We start from the raw sequence: 17,442 nt of genomic DNA, 5'->3' as shown, positions 1-17,442 counted from the left end.
TTCATTATTCACTGTGTTTCGTGAAAATCAGTAAAAAGATCAATGTGCAACTGTTCGTTCATCATGTTCATTGTGAAATGGCAATTTTATTTCACATTCTTCCGTGCAGATAGTCCTCCTTTACGCCCCTCAGTTATCTCCAAATTTTTCACCTTAACTACTTTTACAATACTATTATACCAAAACTAAAAGGACATTGAAACAGACACGCTTTGTAGACTTTGAGGGCACAAACATAGTTACCAACTCAGTTTTAAAAAAACAACTCAAAGGCAATTGATACTACAAACTGTAAAACTGAACAATTTAAGAACTCATTCTTTGTCAAGACTGTGATTCATTGAAACCAACTGGAAAAAGCAGTAGTGTGCGCCAAGTCAGTTGAGAGCTTCAAAACAACGCCATCAATAGCCGCTCTCTCTCCCATTGAGTAAAAGCCATTATCGCTATTTTGTGCATTTTTCCTTTGATCTTTTTTTGTGATAATTTTCATATCATGCTTCTACATGTAGCTAGAGATGGAAAAATTATCACTAGAAACTAAGGAGGCTACGTGGCATTGCTAACGAAATTGACATTGAAATTGACAACGTCGTCATAGGTAAAATAGCGATAAACAGATTATCATTGGTCATCTCAACTCGATTGCTTTTCTCACTTTCGCTGTACCTGCTCAAGCCAGAAAATCAATCTCGTTGAGATAATCAACGATAATCTATAAGTATTGGTACCTTCGAGGTAACGATTCAGATACAGATATACATGTTTCTGAAAAAATACTCAATACTATATAAATTATTTTCCCTACAACATGCATCTTTATAATTAAAAATCACTTAATTATTCCACGTTTGCAGTATTTATTGTATATTTTACCATTTCTGTGTTCATTCATTATTTTCAACAAATAAACAGCATGTGTATCATGTTTATAGGTCATAGAGTTCAATGAGCCTGAGATTTCTATAACACAGTGTTATAAAAATCTCAAAATGAGCTAAATAATAAGTCATTTACCTTATTCCATTGGATTGGTAAAAAATGTACAGCATAACATTTTAAACTACCCAAGATCCCCCATCTAACAAAGGGAATTCCAAGAGTAATATGTAAAAATATCACACTATTTTGTAGCAACCGTCATGGCATGCAGTTTCTAATTTATCTAATGATGTCGATCGAGCTGTTTATGGCTGAACGAATTTACCTTGATTATCACACAATCTCAAGTTCACAAGTACCTGGATGTCCGTTATTGATTTTAACACGGTCATCGAACTTTAATTCATACGTGTTCGCCCTAGCCCTAATCCCATTCATACATTTAAGCAAAATTAAGATTATTTTTTGTAAGAAAGTCGAAGGATTTTACTGCCACTGCCACTGAGCCTGAGGCCGAGAGGTTCATTTTTTTATTTTAAATTTCTGAAAAGTTTTTTTTTATATAGGCCTACAGCATTACATATATGCAATATATTCCTAAATACTGTCCAGTTAAGTTATAACCCAGAAGTATTGGTCTGAGCTGACAGCGTGTGGCTTCATTGGCAACACAGGGAGACAACTGTATTATGTTTGTATTATTTCGGCTGGTCCTGTCCCTCTCGCCTTTGCAACATTTGCCAGAGCCAAACAGATAAAGGACACAGTACCAGTCTATTTGGTTTATTTACAGAATTATCTCCCATAATATGTTAAGTGCGCGGGCTTTTTAAAAAAGGCCACAGACATATTTACATGTAGCCCTCCTTTACGCCCCTCAGTTATCTCCAAATTTTTCACCTTAACTACTTTTACAATACTATTATACCAAAACTAAAAGGACATTGAAACCGACACGCTTTGTAGACTTTGAGGGCACAAACATAGTTACCAACTCAGTTTTAAAAAAACAACTCAAAGGCAATTGATACTACAAACTGTAAAACTGAACAATTAAAGAACTCATTCTTTGTCAAGACTGTGATTCATTGAAACCAACTGGAAAAAGCAGTAGTGTGCGCCAAGTCAGTTGAGAGCTTCAAAACAACGCCATCAATAGCCGCTCTCTCTCCCATTGAGTAAAAGCCATTATCGCTATTTTGTGCATTTTTCCTTTGATCTTTTTTTGTGATAATTTTCATATCATGCTTCTACATGTAGCTAGAGATGGAAAAATTATCACTAGAAACTAAGGAGGCCACGTGGCGTTGCTAACGAAATTGACATTGAAATTGACAACGTCGTAATAGGTAAAATAGCGATAAACAGATTATCATTGGTCATCTCAACTCGATTGCTTTTCTCACTTTCGCTGTACCTGCTCAAGCGAGAAAATCAATCTCGTTGAGATAATCAACGATAATCTATAAGTATTGGTATCTTCGAGGTAACGATTCAGATACAGATATACATGTTTCTGAAAAAATACTCAATACTATATAAATTATTTTCCCTACAACATGCATCTTTATAATTAAAAATCACTTAATTATTCCACGTTTGCAGTATTTATTGTATATTTTACCATTTCTGTGTTCATTCATTATTTTCAACAAATAAACAGCATGTGTATCATGTTTATAGGTCATAGAGTTCAATGAGCCTGAGATTTCTACAACACAGTGTTATAAAAATCTCAAAATGAGCTAAATAATAAGTCATTTACCTTATTCCATTGGATTGGTAAAAAATGTACAGCATAACATTTTAAACTACCCAAGATCCCCCATCTAACAAAGGGAATTCCAAGAGTAATATGTAAAAATATCACACTATTTTGTAGCAACCGTCATGGCATGCAGTTTCTAATTTATCTAATGATGTCGATCGAGCTGTTTATGGCTGAACGAATTTACCTTGATTATCACACAATCTCAAGTTCACAAGTACCTGGATGTCCGTTATTGATTTTAACACGGTCATCGAACTTTAATTCATACGTGTTCGCCCTAGCCCTAATCCCATTCATACATTTAAGCAAAATTAAGATTATTTTTTGTAAGAAAGTCGAAGGATTTTACTGCCACTGCCACTGAGCCTGAGGCCGAGAGGTTCATTTTTTTATTTTAAATTTCTGAATTTTTTTTTATATAGGCCTACAGCATTACATATGCAATATATTCCTAAATACTGTCCAGTTAACTTATAACCCAGAAGTATTGGTCTGAGCTGACAGCGTGTGGCTTCATTGGCAACACAGGGAGACAACTGTATTATGTTTGTATTATTTCGGCTGGTCCTGTCCCTCTCGCCTTTGCAACATTTGTCAGAGCCAAACAGATAAAGGACACAGTACCAGTCTATTTGGTTTATTTACAGAATTATCTCCCATAATATGTTAAGTGCGCGGGCTTTTTAAAAAAGGCCACAGACATATTTATCTCTGATAAGGCCAAGGAAAAAAGTATATGCTTAGAGCTTATGCTTGTACTGTTTGTCAATATGCCGAATCCAAATAAAGTTTTACTTACTGACTTACTTTATCAATTTGAACGGTAGTGCCACCTATATTCGTGGATATAAGACTATTCACACGGAATGCGGTAAAACTAAAAAAACAACAATTTGTTTTTTAGGGAGCTACCATTTGATTTTTATGTGGGGGCTAGGATGAAAAAAAAATTCCTGCATTTTGTTTTAGCTGTAATCTCTGTCCTGCCTTTTTAATTTTCACTCTGTTCTGTCCTACCTTTTTTTTAAAGTTTATCCTGCCTTTTTTTTTTTACCTAAATTGTCGTCCAGACTTTTTTATTGCAAGTGTCTCATCCTGCCTTTTTGTTTACTCAAAACTCCTGTCCTGCCTATTTTTTTTCAAATTTCATCCTAGCCCCCCCCCCCCCCCTATAAAAATCAGATGGTAGCTCCCATATGTCGATAATGTTACCTTAGAACTTCATTAAAATAATACAAGTTAGTTTGATTCTTTCCGTTAGCTAATGTTTTTTTTATATGACCTACATTTCTAGTGTTTTCCTACCAAAGTTCTGTGGTTCTCTCCAGGAAAAACTAACCACCTCGAAACAGCACGATAGTACTTAAAATAACGTTCAATTCCAATCATTCAATAATATACAATTACTGTCTTTTGATGAGGTAAATGTGTGGTTTTATTGACTTTTGAAAAACTGATATTCACTAAGGCCAACGGCCGAAGTGAATATCAGTTTTTCAAAAATCAATAAAACCACATATTTACCGAAACAAAAGACAGTAAATGTTTTATTCCATATTCCAAAAGAAATGAATGTACTAGAAAATATTTACCAAAAGCAATTGTAAATCAAACGTTTTTTTACCAAAATTGTACACGAAAAAGCACGCGACGTTTTGCGCGGTGAATATCTTTTTTCCGCAGGTGAATATGCTTATTTATTCAAAATCCAATTCATATAGAAAAACCTACTAAAAATTTATAAATATGGAATAAATGTATATATAGAAACCCATAATAAAGAATATTCTTACCACGAAAAACAAACTCTGGAATATCAAACCAACAGAGGATTTCATATCATTCTCAAAATGTGGAAACTGCTATTGTCTTGTCTTGCAATGCTGCAGTTTGCAAAATGGAAAATCCAGAAAATTAGCATTTCTGTTTTTGGTAAAAATTGTAGTTTAAATATATATTTCAATTACGTTAATTGACGGACGAATCATTCAATTTAACGTTTAAAATTGAATTGCAACTTATCTCATCTTTTTTAAATGTCCCCTGAGAAGTCCATATATAGCGAACTCTCATTTACGAGTTAAAGAGTCCGGGGCTGGGTCCCATGGGAATGCCTACAGCCTGTTGAAATGTATTAATTTGTCTCGTCAATAAAAGAAATCAAACATTTTTATGCCAATTTCAAATATTTTTGTAGAATCAAAATATATACTAGCCAACAAAAGAAACGATACACGATTTTGAAATAAAATTTATCAAAAAGTATTAAATATAAAACAAAATGCGATACACTATTTTAAAAAGCTTTCATTTGCAATGTATGCACATGTGATAATGAAAATCAAAACTTGTCGGAAAGTATCTAAATTTCGTGTAAACGATCATAGGGTGCTAATTAGTTTTGCGGAAAGTTAAATAAAAAATCGACACATAATTTTCTAAGTACTGAAAAAAAAATCAAATTTGTTAAAAAAAATTCAGTTAGCTTATCAAGTTATGTTCATGTTGTAGCTAATGGGTTGAATTATTGTTTTTTTCAATTTTTGGGGAAAAAAAGTGTTTTTTGAAATCTCAAAAAATGCAAATATCTTTTTTATTATTTTCGTCTCAAATCAATGGTCTAGATGTAAAAACAACACACAGTAAATTTGAAAACTTTCGGATTAGTTTTAAGATTGTTACCGCTTTTTGAATATCACTTTACACATACTGTCTATGGTAAATCAGTTGATAATGTATACATTTTAACGATTTCTCGTTGGGCCGAACTTTGCTTAAAAAATAAACGAAGAAAGTGTATGATTTTTAAAAACAAATTGATGGCAAACACTGTTTTTATCTTCAAATGAGAAGTTGGCATTATTTGTTGGAACTTCTGTTTTTAAAATTGTCGTTTTATGTAAATTTTGTAAAAAAAAAAATCGCAAAAAAAACGGCACGAAAGCAAAAAAAAAATTTTTTTAAACGGATTTATATTTCCATAATGATTAAGTATTACAACCTTCAATATTGGTCCAATGAACGGAAAACTGTATCTTAAATTTGAAAAAAAATCTTGTATCGTTTCTTTTGTTGACCAGTATAGAAGTATTATATAAATCTTTCAAGGATGAAGGCGTCTGTATCTACAATGGTCCTTCTTTTCCTGTAAAAGACCGTATACACATGTCGTATATTATGATATTGCTACTTCAACCGTATGGTGTAATGGACCAAGGTTGCAATCTAATCAAAATATAGATCTCTGATTTCAAGGAGTTAAGTAATCTTGATAAATATTAATTTCAATCCGAATGGGATAGGTTTAAATTCCTCAGTCTTTAAAACTATTTTACTTATATATATCAGAGACATATACAATTTGTATTATATGTCTCTGTATATATATATATAGATGTTATATATATTTCAAATTTGCAAAACAGGAAATATAACATATATATATAGAAAGTATTACTTCTATACAAACAGCCATTCCGACTGACACATTAGCTGATTGGTTATTTTCGTTCTTCTAGTTCGGCGCATTTTCGCTATCGTGATTTGTTTTTCTACAGATTTTTCTTTTTTTTATATTTTCGTGATCCTTGATCATGGGAATTTACTTTCTATGAATCGTGAATGACACACAAATCAACTCGTGAATCGTAATGAGACCCCCCTCCCCCTCCCACGCCACACACACACCCCATCAGGCCCTTCAATTTAGAATTATCCATTTGAATTTTAATCTGAATGGGATAGGTTGTTTCCTTCTCTAAAATATTCAGTATTCCTTCGGAATATACAAATAAGAGCAAACTTGTAAAATTGTAGTCGTGGTGGTAAACAAACTCAGTTGTGTGTTTCTTGTTTTATGTTTCGGACATTCGGACTAATTTCTAATATTACTTATAGTTTCTGTTTTATTTTTTCAGAAATTATTATTTTAACTTCAACATGTGTTTCGATCTGCATTGAATTTCTAAATATCATTCAGGTGTGTTACTTTCAAATCTAAAACTCTGCGAAAAACTATATAATATACAAGGGATTACGTTAATTTGTGATATCCAACTTTTGATTTAAATAATTTATAAACCCGTTTAACGTTAATGTATATATCGTACACGGCTAAAGATAATTCTTCAATATCTATTTTATCAGTTCTTGTTTAGTACATGTACGACCACAATGAAATGTATCCGTGCTCAGTAAATTACGGTCGTTTGTTATACTTTTAAAGTGCTAATTCTATGTTTGTAAAATTTTCAACTTATACTTATTCAATATCCTTTGTTATCTTAATTCATTGGCAACCTTTAAACATTGGCCAATCTTAATTGTCTAGGATTGTCAGCAGTTTTTCTATCGAAGGTCAGTGGTTCTCTCCGGGCACTCCGGCTTTCTCCGCTTATAAAAACTGACCGCCACGAAAAAGCTCAGAAGTGCCGCTTCAAGTTAAAGTGGCGCACCAACAATCAATCGATCAAGAACTCCTTTCTTGCACATAAACGTGATTTACTTGCTTTAATTTTGTATACGTTTTCAAAAAGACTGCAATTCTTATATTTGAAGAAAAAAAACACCAACATTTTTAATATTTATACATCTTGATTAGAAATTTAAAAAAAAAACCCAGAAAATTCCGCAAGATGAAGGCAGTATATTTACATCTGAAATCAGTTAACATTTGCATATGAAGCTAAACGATGTTCAGTTTTTTTTTTTATAAAGATTAGACCGTTAGTTACCTTTTTGAAAAAAAATTGTTGTCCATTCGTTTGATGTGTTTAATCATTTGATTTTGCCATTTGATTAGGGACATTTTTTTTGGAATTTTCCCCGGAGTTCAGTATTTTTGTAATTTTAATAATTTACACGTTTATTTTTTTGTGCTCTTTATAGCTTGGTGTTCGATGTAATTAAAGGATCAGTGTTGAAGGCCGTACCTTGACCTACAATGGTTTACTTTTACAAATTGTGACTTGGATGGAGAGTTGTCTCATTGTCACACATACAACATCTTATATCTACATATCAACTTGCAAGCATTATTGCACATGTATACAGATGATATGGTGTGTGTTTTTTTTTTATATTTATACCAAATAATTGCATTAATTACCAAATGAATATGATAGAATATGTTCCACATCTTTGATTTTGGATATATTTTGTAGCTAGGAGAGCAACACATAAATGGGATATGATATCTGAGAACATGATATAAGGAGCCTGTAATTTAGTAGTTGCCGTTTGTTTATCAGTTATATATTTGGGTTTTTTTTGTGTTTTTTTTTGTACATAAATAAGGCTTTTAGTTTTCTTGTTTGAATTGTTTTACATTATCATTTCGGGCCCTTTTATACAACATATACATCAAATTACATATATTGGACATTTTTATTTCAGAAATTATAGATATACATTAAAATAAATATATTAACACATATAGAACAAACTTATTAAAACGCTTCTAAATATCCATTCAATATGATAGAATCCTAACAAAATTATCATAAAAACAATACACAATGAACAATAGCATCTTCTTAAAGTGATGTAACTTATTTAGCACTTCATTGATTTTACCAACTAAATCGCAGTCGATGCTTTTTTAAACAATAATTTCAATTTCGTTCGATTAGATTCGACTTGTCTCGAACATCAGAAAACAGAATACATGAACTGAACAAGTTAGCTTAATTAGCTATTTAAATAAGAGTGCATATACAAATCATATATGCGTTCATTTAACTGAATACATACAACATGTACAACAAAACAATTGTATATTCATGTGAGTGTTCAACTTTCTGCAGGGTTTTAATTTGGTGTTCCGTGAGTGAGCTTATCACGTGCAAACATGGCGAATGACACTTTAGTCAATCTCGTGCACTTGTTGAATCGGTGGCAATTTATTGCCTCTGCTCTGACCATCAGAAAGGTTCTTGAAATTGATAAGATCGGGCCTCGGTCCGATATTAAGCGGTGCTGTCATCCCCTCGAGTTCTGACCAATCGGTAGGTAATGGTATCGGGCTGTCAGATGGTAAAGGAGGTTTATTATACTCATCGATTGATGACGTGGTTTGGTAGCTGTCTGTTTTCGTACTGGTAGTCGCCTCTCCTACTGGATTGACCCGTTGACTATTCACTTTTGTCTTCTTCATAACATAGAACGCAACTATAGCAACGCAAACAACGACAGCAACAACTATTAATCCTAGTGCTATGTAAAGACCAAAAGCAGCAGCTACATCTGAAAAGGGGAAAAATTATACAAATAATCAATAGTGTTCTAGTTAGTGTTTCAGATTTATATTGGTTTTCCTCTCCACCTTTTTATTAGCGCAGGGTGAAGAATGGCGAAGAATACGATTCTTCTGGTTAAAATATATGTATGGGATTATCGTAAAGTTATATACTTAAAGGTGACACCATCTGAATGTAAGGATAATTTATAACTATTAACTGTTTTATCAAGAAGTGATGTTGAATTATAATTCAGCAATTTCTTATAAAATGAAGCGTCAGAGAGTATAAGATGTTCGAACGTTGAAGAAATGAGTAGAATAAATACCTGGAGATTTATATGCAGAATTATAATACTTGATTCTAAATCCTTTGGCTACAATTGTGGCGTCTGTTACAAATCTAATTAAAATACTAGGACCAGAACTATTCAATGCTGGCACATCTGTAATACAGCATGATTGGTACAGCGCGGTAGAATTGTCAAACTCGCCTGAAAAAGAGAATCAGAGAAATCAAGAACAAACCAATAAATATAAATAGTAAAATTGGAGATTTCATTCAAATTGCACACGATGAGATGAATGGATAGAATTAATATAGTTTCGACATTAATTGGCATTTAAACGTCAGATGACATGCAAATCGGATAATAACATGTTTATGTTATCGTTGTTTATGTGTTTTTTGTTTTTTGTTCATTCTTTTATATAAATAAGGTCGTTAGTTTTCTCGTTTGAATTGTTTTACATTGTCATATCGGGGCCTTTTATAGCTGACTATGCGGTGTGGGCTTTGCTCAGTGTTGCAGGCCGTACGGTGACCTATAATTGTTAATGTCTGTGTCATTTTGGTCTTTTGTGGAATGTTGTCTCATTGGCAATCATACCACATCTTCTTTTTTATATTATGAAATATGATATGATCACTGAATTGTAAAGACTTACGACCTGAGTAGAATTTTATAAACTGTTTTTTTACAAGAAAAAAGTTCACAAATTTACATTTTTATCCTACTCGGATACATAAGTCTGACTCTAAGACGGCGGACCAGAAACTGCAAAGGATGACAGTCAGTCATCTTTCAAGGTAAGTAATTCAACTAGGGGGTCAATTGACGATTTCAACAATGTTGACTTGATTGTAGATCTTATTTCTCTGAACATTATTTTTTAAGTTGTTGAACTCTATCCATTTTCGTTTCTCCAAAAAAATCCTAACATATCTAAAAAGAAAGTAATTCAGGACAATAACTCCAAAACAGTGTTCCCGATTTCACAGGAGATTTTAACCTGTTGATTATGTTAACCTTATATCAGATTTGCCCTCATCTTCCTTTTTGATTTACCATCCGAACTACATTTTACCCTTATGTTCTATTTTTAGAAACAACAGCCATGTTTGTTGATTTATCAGATTCCCAGATAAATGTTTGAGACTAGACACCATAAGGAACAACAATCAGTTAAGAGGCAGAGGAGAAGATTTTTTCATAAAGTTTGCGATGACGGAAGCCAATTGCAAGTGATGACAAAAGCTCACATGGCCTTTTAGACTAGATGAGAAAGAAAGACGGGAGTGCTGTTATATGTATATATATATATAATCCTTTACTATAGATAATTTAGCTGATCTGTAACAATAACATCTTCATGCCTTATATATCATGTACTGTAGTACGCCGCTAGATTAAAACTGACGTGGAAAGGTAACATATGGCCACCGAAAGCTCTTTTTTTGAGAGCCCAGGTGGTCGTGTGGTCTAGCGGGACGGCTGCAGTGCAGGCGATTTGGTGTCACGATATCACAGTAGCATGGGTTCGAATCCCGGCGAGGGAAGAACCAAAAATTTGCGAAAGCAAATTTACAGATCTAACATTGTTGGGTTGATGTTTAGACGAGTTGTATATACATTATGTACACAGCCATGTATCACCATCATTGATGGCGATCCGATGGATACATCTGTTGTAGGGTTGTCACTGACTCAGACGTACTTATGAATATAATTATTTTCTGTGACTGTATCTTACATTAATTTGTAGGATCCTTTACTATAGATAATTTAGCTGATCTGTAACAATAACATCTTCATGCCTTATATATCATGTACTGTAGTACGCCGCTAGATTAAAACTGACTTGGAAAGGTAACATATGGCCACCGAAAGCTCTTTTTTGAGAGCCCAGGTGGTCGTGTGGTCTAGCGGGACGGCTGCAGTGCAGGCGATTTGGTGTCACGATATCACAGTAGCATGGGTTCGAATCCCGGCGAGGGAAGAACCAAAAATTTGCGAAAGCAAATTTACAGATCTAACATTGTTGGGTTGATGTTTAGACGAGTTATATATATATATATATATATATATATAAAATGGCTACAATCGGCACATTTCCACGTGCCTGTCCCGAGTCAGGAATTTCGTCATTTCTTTAGTTCCGTAAAGCTTTTGAAGGAATAACTGTACAACTTTACCAGTAGGAACCCTTGTGTTGTAATACTTGGTTAGCCTAATTGTTAATTTTGAATTATGTTTTAAACAAGAAACATTATATTAGTTTAACACCAGTCCTTTAAAATAATCAGAACAAATGAAAAGGCGAAGCAATCAGGATTTAACCAGCAATGGACTGTCCAATACTTACCATCATAGATGGATAGTTTATCAACTTGACATGCTGATGTCACCTTTCCTTCCAAATATTCAATCTGGCAATCTTCTACTATAATGTTTACAAGTTCTGTTGAAATATCAGACGTTATAAGCCAATCATATGTCAAATTACTGTAAAAAACAAAAATAACTCCTATTAGTCAATATGTTGTAAGTACTAATAATTACATTAGATGTATGTTTCATTATAATACGTTATTCTGATTGGCTAACTAGCAATCTCGTAATGTTCCATAATCAATTGCATTACACAATGCAACTTTTCATTCATGATGACACGAGGTCCCGCAATAAAGTGCACATGTAAATAAAATAAAAACTTGATAAAAGGCGTGTTTTCATGATCCTATAGGTAAAAATGTAATTATAAATATTGAATGCTTTTTTTTTGTAACTTTATAGGGTTGTAAAAGCGTTGACCGTGCGCACATTTTAAGTATGAAGGGCTTCCGCGCTTCATACAAAATGTACTTCGGTCAACGCTTTTACACCCCAATAATTTACAAAAAAGAGCATTCAATTCTTAAGTATTAGTCTTACAAATAATCACAAGGTATTAGTAAACAGCTAATGGTGTGATTGACAATAAATTCGCTATTTACAAGAGACAAAATGACACAGACATTTATAACTATAAGTCACCGTACGACCATCAACAATGAGCAAAGCCCATACCGGATAGTCAGCGAAGAAATATTTTTGAAAGCCGGTCTATCTTGTTATAATTATGTTTGTTTGTATCATATGTGTCTTTGACTTTAGGTTGCCGGCTCGAAGTGTGTACACATAAATTGATAAATCATTTTTTAATAAAAAATTAAAAAATAAATAACATTTTCTTTCCGTTACCAATCCAAAATTAGTTTCTATTGTTTTCACAGAAAGACACATAATAGAGTTATCATGTAATCTTTACTTACTTTGCATAAGCAGTTGGGTATCCATCGGAATACAAGTACTTCGCTGTTGAGGTTGCAATTAAGCTCACATCTGAAACAATATATTCAATATACATTTGAAAATGAGATAAGATAAAGAAACAACACAAAACCGTCATGATTGTGTCTTGCTCACTAAAAAAAGGATAGAATATATATTATTTTTATCAATACTAACATTGATTTTGTTTTTAGCAAATTAAAACGTGTTAAACTCGTGTAAAACGAAGATGTGGTATTATTGCCAATGAAACACTTCCGCACAACTTGAAGACCAAATGACACAGAAATCAAAAACTGTGTAGGTCATCATAAGGCCTTCGACAGTGAGCAAAGCGCAAACCGCATATATAGTCAGCTGAACAAGGACCCGAAATGACAAATGTAAAACAATTAAACGAGAAAAACTAACGGCCTAACAAAATAATGAACAAGATAAAATATGTTAGCGCTATAAAACCAGATTCAATCCACCATTTTCTACATTTGAAAATGTCTGTACCAAGTCAGAAATATGACAGTTGTTGTTAACTAGTTTGATGTGTTTTATCATTTGATTTGACATTTGAGTAAGAAGTTTCCGTTTTGAATTTTCCTTTGAGGTCAGTATTTTTGTGATTAACTTTTTACACAGAAACAACCTATATCATCCAAAAACAATTACAGCAGATTTCAGTGAGTATGTAGGTAATGGTAATATCTTTAGTTAGCTTGTTTTATTAGCTGAACCGTGAAGTCATTGTTAGGTTAGGTAAACTACCCTCCTTTAATAGAAGACTAGCCCAACAGATAACCAATCTATCTCTCTGTAGGACTAAGCTACTTTAAAAGGAGGGTAGTATACGTTACCTAACAATGACTTCACGATTCAGCTAACAAGCAAGCTAACCAAAGATATTACTATTAGCTACATACTGACTGAAATCTGCTGTAACAAAAAACATAAAAAGCAGACAGGAATCAACAACAGCAACTGAATTACAGGTTCCTGGTCCTGGACAGGAATTAAGAAAAGAATAAGGTGCGATCAAACACGTTTTTGAGCAGTCAACCATGTTGTAGCCGCCCAACATGTTTAAGAGTGCTCAATCGTGTTTTGAGCGCTAAACCGTCTTCTAACCTTGGTGGTAAAACAGCAAAAAAAAATAAAGAACTCTTGGTTTTCCAGTTTGAATGGTTTGCACTATTCATTTTGGGGTCCTTTATTGCTTGCTGTTCGGTGTAAGCCAAGGCTCCGTGTTGAAGACCATACTTTGACCTATCTAAATCTATCTCAGCGATAACTAAAACGCATAAATCTACCACACCGAATGTGTTTTGCCATCTGATCTAAGTCAGATTCATTTAAAAAATACGCCATTATGCAGCAATAACCTAAATTATGCACGCAAAATGGTCTAAAATTATCACTTACTTTGAGCGTTAAAGGGTTGCAAATATGCCAGCAGTAAAATAAGAGGCACCTCTATTGGAATAAAGCTGAAATTACATATAAAGATCAATATTAGCTAATTATAGTGTAGAGAATTAGCCGACTGTTAGATAGGACCAGACTGGGAAACATATCATGCATGATATTATATACTATTGTTTCAGAAAAAGAGAGAAGGTTTTGTACCCTTAAAATGTTCAATCCTGCCGCAAATGTTTGCACCTGTCCTAAATCAGGAATCTGATGTACAGTAGTTGTCGTCTGTTTATGTAGTTCATACGTGTTTCTCATTTTAATATACGTTTGAAAGACCGTTGGTTTTCCCGTTTGAATGGTTTTACAATAGTAATTTTTGGGGCCCTTTATATATATAGCTTGTTGTTCGGTGTGAACCAGGGCTATGTGTTGAAGGCCGTACTTTACCTCTAATGGTTTACTTTAATGAATTGTTATTTGGATTTAGAGTTGTCTCATTGGCATTCATACCACATTTTCCTATATTTATGTAAAAAAAACCTCCTCAGTAGCTTAAAACTTCTGTACAGGCATCAATATTCATATGCTGTTTTATTGAACACGTTGCTCTTATAAATCTTAGAAAATCATTTTAGTTAAATGAACGGATCTCTGTCGTGCATTGCTTTGTCCAGTTGAAAATTTTTGGTATTGTCCGGGTAAATCAGATATCAGGCGCGGATCCAGAGGGTTGGTGTTCGTCCCGGGAATTGGAACACTCTTTTTTTATCAATGCATTTGAATGGGGACATGTAGTTGGAACCACCCCTTTTTGTCCTGAGTTAGGAACCCCCACCTTTTAAAATGGCTGGATCCGCCCCTGGCTATTCGGTTTGCATAATATATAATAGGATTGACTGGACTGGTAAAAATGCCAATATTTTATATATCAATATTTTAGCCGCATTCATGCAGTTGTTGTTTTATAGATGTTTATCCAACATATCACATCCCTTATTGTTCTTTTTAATAATGTATCTCTTGCGCTGTGTTGATATAGACTAGAATTTATTTAACCCCGTACTTGGGATTATCCTTTCACATATATTTTTTATAGCCACCAAACTTGCCCTTTATAAGCTAGTGATGATTTTGAGACTGACAAACTGTATCGACAGCTTTATCTATTGCTGAACACTGAATGATGTCCCTTTGACGTTTTGCTATTTTTTTTCGTTAGGTTTCTGTCGCATTGATATTTTTCCATAGAAAAGCAAACTTATTAATATATACTGCAATCATCCTGGATTCATTTAGTAATAACATAAAACGTAGTATCGGAATCAAACTACCACATGCAAAATAGCTTAATGCGATATGGGCTTTGCTCATTGTTGAAGGTCGTACGGTGACATATAGTTGTTGATCTCTTGGATAGTTGTCTCATTTTCAATCTTACCACATCTTCTTTTTTAATATTCATTCAGGTACTGGGCTCTTGCAGCAATTCTTCAATCGTTTACAAAAAACATTGACCTCTGTTGTAGGGAACGGAACCATTTATTTTATGTTATGTTTATGTTATCTGTGTTGCTGTCTCCTTGACGTATACTTTACTTTTTTAGTTATTTAGTTATTCTATGTTAACCATGACAATTTGTATCATTGACAATTATAATCTACCACAGACATATACATGCATATCATATTTGTTTTAAGTTTATTTTTTTGCACCTTTATCAGGCTGTTAGTTTTCTGTTTGAATTTTTTTCTATTTGTAGCTGACTATGCGGTATGGGTTTTACTGAAGGCCGTACGGTTACCTATACATGTAAGTTTTTGTGTCCTTTGTTCTCTTGTAGAGTTGTCTCAATGGTAATCATACCACATTTTCTCTAATTTAGATATATATAGATATAGGAAGATGTGGTGTGAGTGTGAGTGAGACAACTCTCAATCCCAATAACAATTTATAAATTAAAGTAAACAATTATAGGTCAATGTACGGTCTTCAACACGGAGCCTTGGCTCACACCGAACAAAAAGCTATAAAGGGCCCCAAAATTACTAGTATAAAACCATTCAAACAGGAAAGCAACGGTCTAATCTATATAAAAAACGAGAAACAAGAAACACGTATAAATTACATAAACAAACGACAACAGATTACTGCTGTACATCAGATTCCTGATCTAGGACAGGTGCAAACATTTGCAGCGGGAAAAAATGTTTTAATGGTACCAAAACTTCTCCCATATAGATATGTTTTCATTTTTCTCAACAATTAAAACATTTCTCGCACAATTGCAATCCAATTTGGTGACCAGCTATTAATATTCACCCTCAAATTTACGGATGAAGCTAAAATTTGCATTTATAGTGGAAAATGTTGATAAACCACAGTTAAATCATGTATTTAATTGTTGGTCAAGTTATCTCGTAATTGGCCAGAAACGATTATTGTTCCTCTGAAATGAAAAATGCCCACCTTTTACCATAATTCGGTCTAAATAGTGATAGGTATTGAAAGGCAAGAAAGTTTACACAAGCTTCATACAGGTCTAAAAAAGGTATGCAAATTGAAATACAGAAAATAAGAATCAGAAAAAAAACCTGAAGGTTTAAGAAATAGAAACTATAATGTGTATCAATAGAACTGGATTGTATTCAGAGTCAACGCTAATAGGGTTACACTATTTTAGCCGGTTTGATATACAAGTCAAATTAACCACGAGGATATTTCTAATCTTTCCTATATAAGTAATTTTTTTAAACATTAAAATTTTTATTACATAAGAAATTAATATTGAAGAACGAGAAAAGTGAACATCTTGAAACTAATTTTTAGTCAAGATTTAGTATGGCTAGTTATTTGACTTTTTTTAAATATCAATATAAAATATACATACTTGTACAATAAGCCCATTTCAGTTAAGTCAAGTTTTATAAAAAAAAAAATGTCAGCGCTGATTAGTTCCAGTTTGTCATCCTTTGAATTCACTTTTAGCTGTTTATCAACTTTGGGCCAATATCTAAATGTATTAGTCCCAGATCTATTGTCCAGAGTTAATGTCAATTCTGACTTTCTAATTCTAGTTTGGAATATATTAACACACTGCTATGTTGAATATGCTCCTGCCATAGGAACCGACACGGAAATTTAGTCTATCAAATCGTGTTTTCCACAGTTTATAACGCGTCAGATATTAATTAGATAACCTGTTAAAAACTTTGATCTAAAATGATTGGAAAATAATCAGTGTATTATTATTGTAATCAAATATGCTTGGCAATAAATTTTGACATAGGTGTGGACGAATTATCGAGTCCGATTAATTATTTTAAAACGAGGGATAAATTTTCAAATACAAATCTGATATATTACAATACACTAGCTAATTTTAATAATTTGTCATATGCAAAAAAAATATAAAAATTAATGATTTAGAAATTTTCAATTGTTTTTTTTTTATATAATTTATACAAAATATGAAATATTTTAAAAAAACAAACTTGCGTTATACGTGCTTTAACATTGAATTATATGTAGCATC

At 33.0% G+C, this 17,442-nt stretch overlaps 2 protein-coding genes across 2 annotated transcripts in view; both read right to left on the bottom strand.

Annotated features, from left to right (window-relative positions):
* Positions 1–3,208, bottom strand: part of LOC134697791 (uncharacterized) — an 82,036-nt gene extending 78,828 nt beyond the window's left edge. Inside the window, exon 1 of the mRNA XM_063560077.1 lies at positions 3,090–3,208. The gene's annotated coding sequence lies outside the window, so the exon portion shown is untranslated. The remainder of the gene's footprint in view (positions 1–3,089) is intronic.
* A 4,811-nt stretch (positions 3,209–8,019) lies between these two features.
* On the bottom strand, positions 8,020–17,089 carry LOC134696098 (uncharacterized). Its single transcript, XM_063557691.1, has 6 exons — positions 16,798–17,089; positions 13,916–13,980; positions 12,484–12,553; positions 11,535–11,674; positions 9,218–9,382; positions 8,020–8,896 (listed from the first exon to the last, which is right to left on the bottom strand). The coding sequence occupies exons 1-6, from the start codon at positions 16,812–16,814 to the stop codon at positions 8,517–8,519; spliced, it is 837 nt and encodes a 278-aa protein (XP_063413761.1). The 5' UTR covers positions 16,815–17,089; the 3' UTR covers positions 8,020–8,516.
* Between the last annotated feature and the right edge of the window lie 353 nt (positions 17,090–17,442).

The sequence above is a fragment of the Mytilus trossulus genome, chromosome 14 (assembly GCF_036588685.1).
Source record: "Mytilus trossulus isolate FHL-02 chromosome 14, PNRI_Mtr1.1.1.hap1, whole genome shotgun sequence".
NCBI lineage: Eukaryota > Metazoa > Mollusca > Bivalvia > Mytilida > Mytilidae > Mytilus > Mytilus trossulus.
This window is presented reverse-complemented; position numbering and strand designations above follow the sequence as displayed.

Bases quoted from the DNA above. Each gene is read 5' to 3' on its own strand.
- LOC134696098 (XM_063557691.1), bottom strand. The intron at 11,675-12,483 runs GTAAGTAAAGAT...TGTTTTTTACAG, and splicing joins TACCCAACTGCTTATGCAAA to TAATTTGACATATGATTGGC. The intron at 8,897-9,217 runs GTATTTATTCTA...TCCCCTTTTCAG, and splicing joins TTCTGCATATAAATCTCCAG to ATGTAGCTGCTGCTTTTGGT.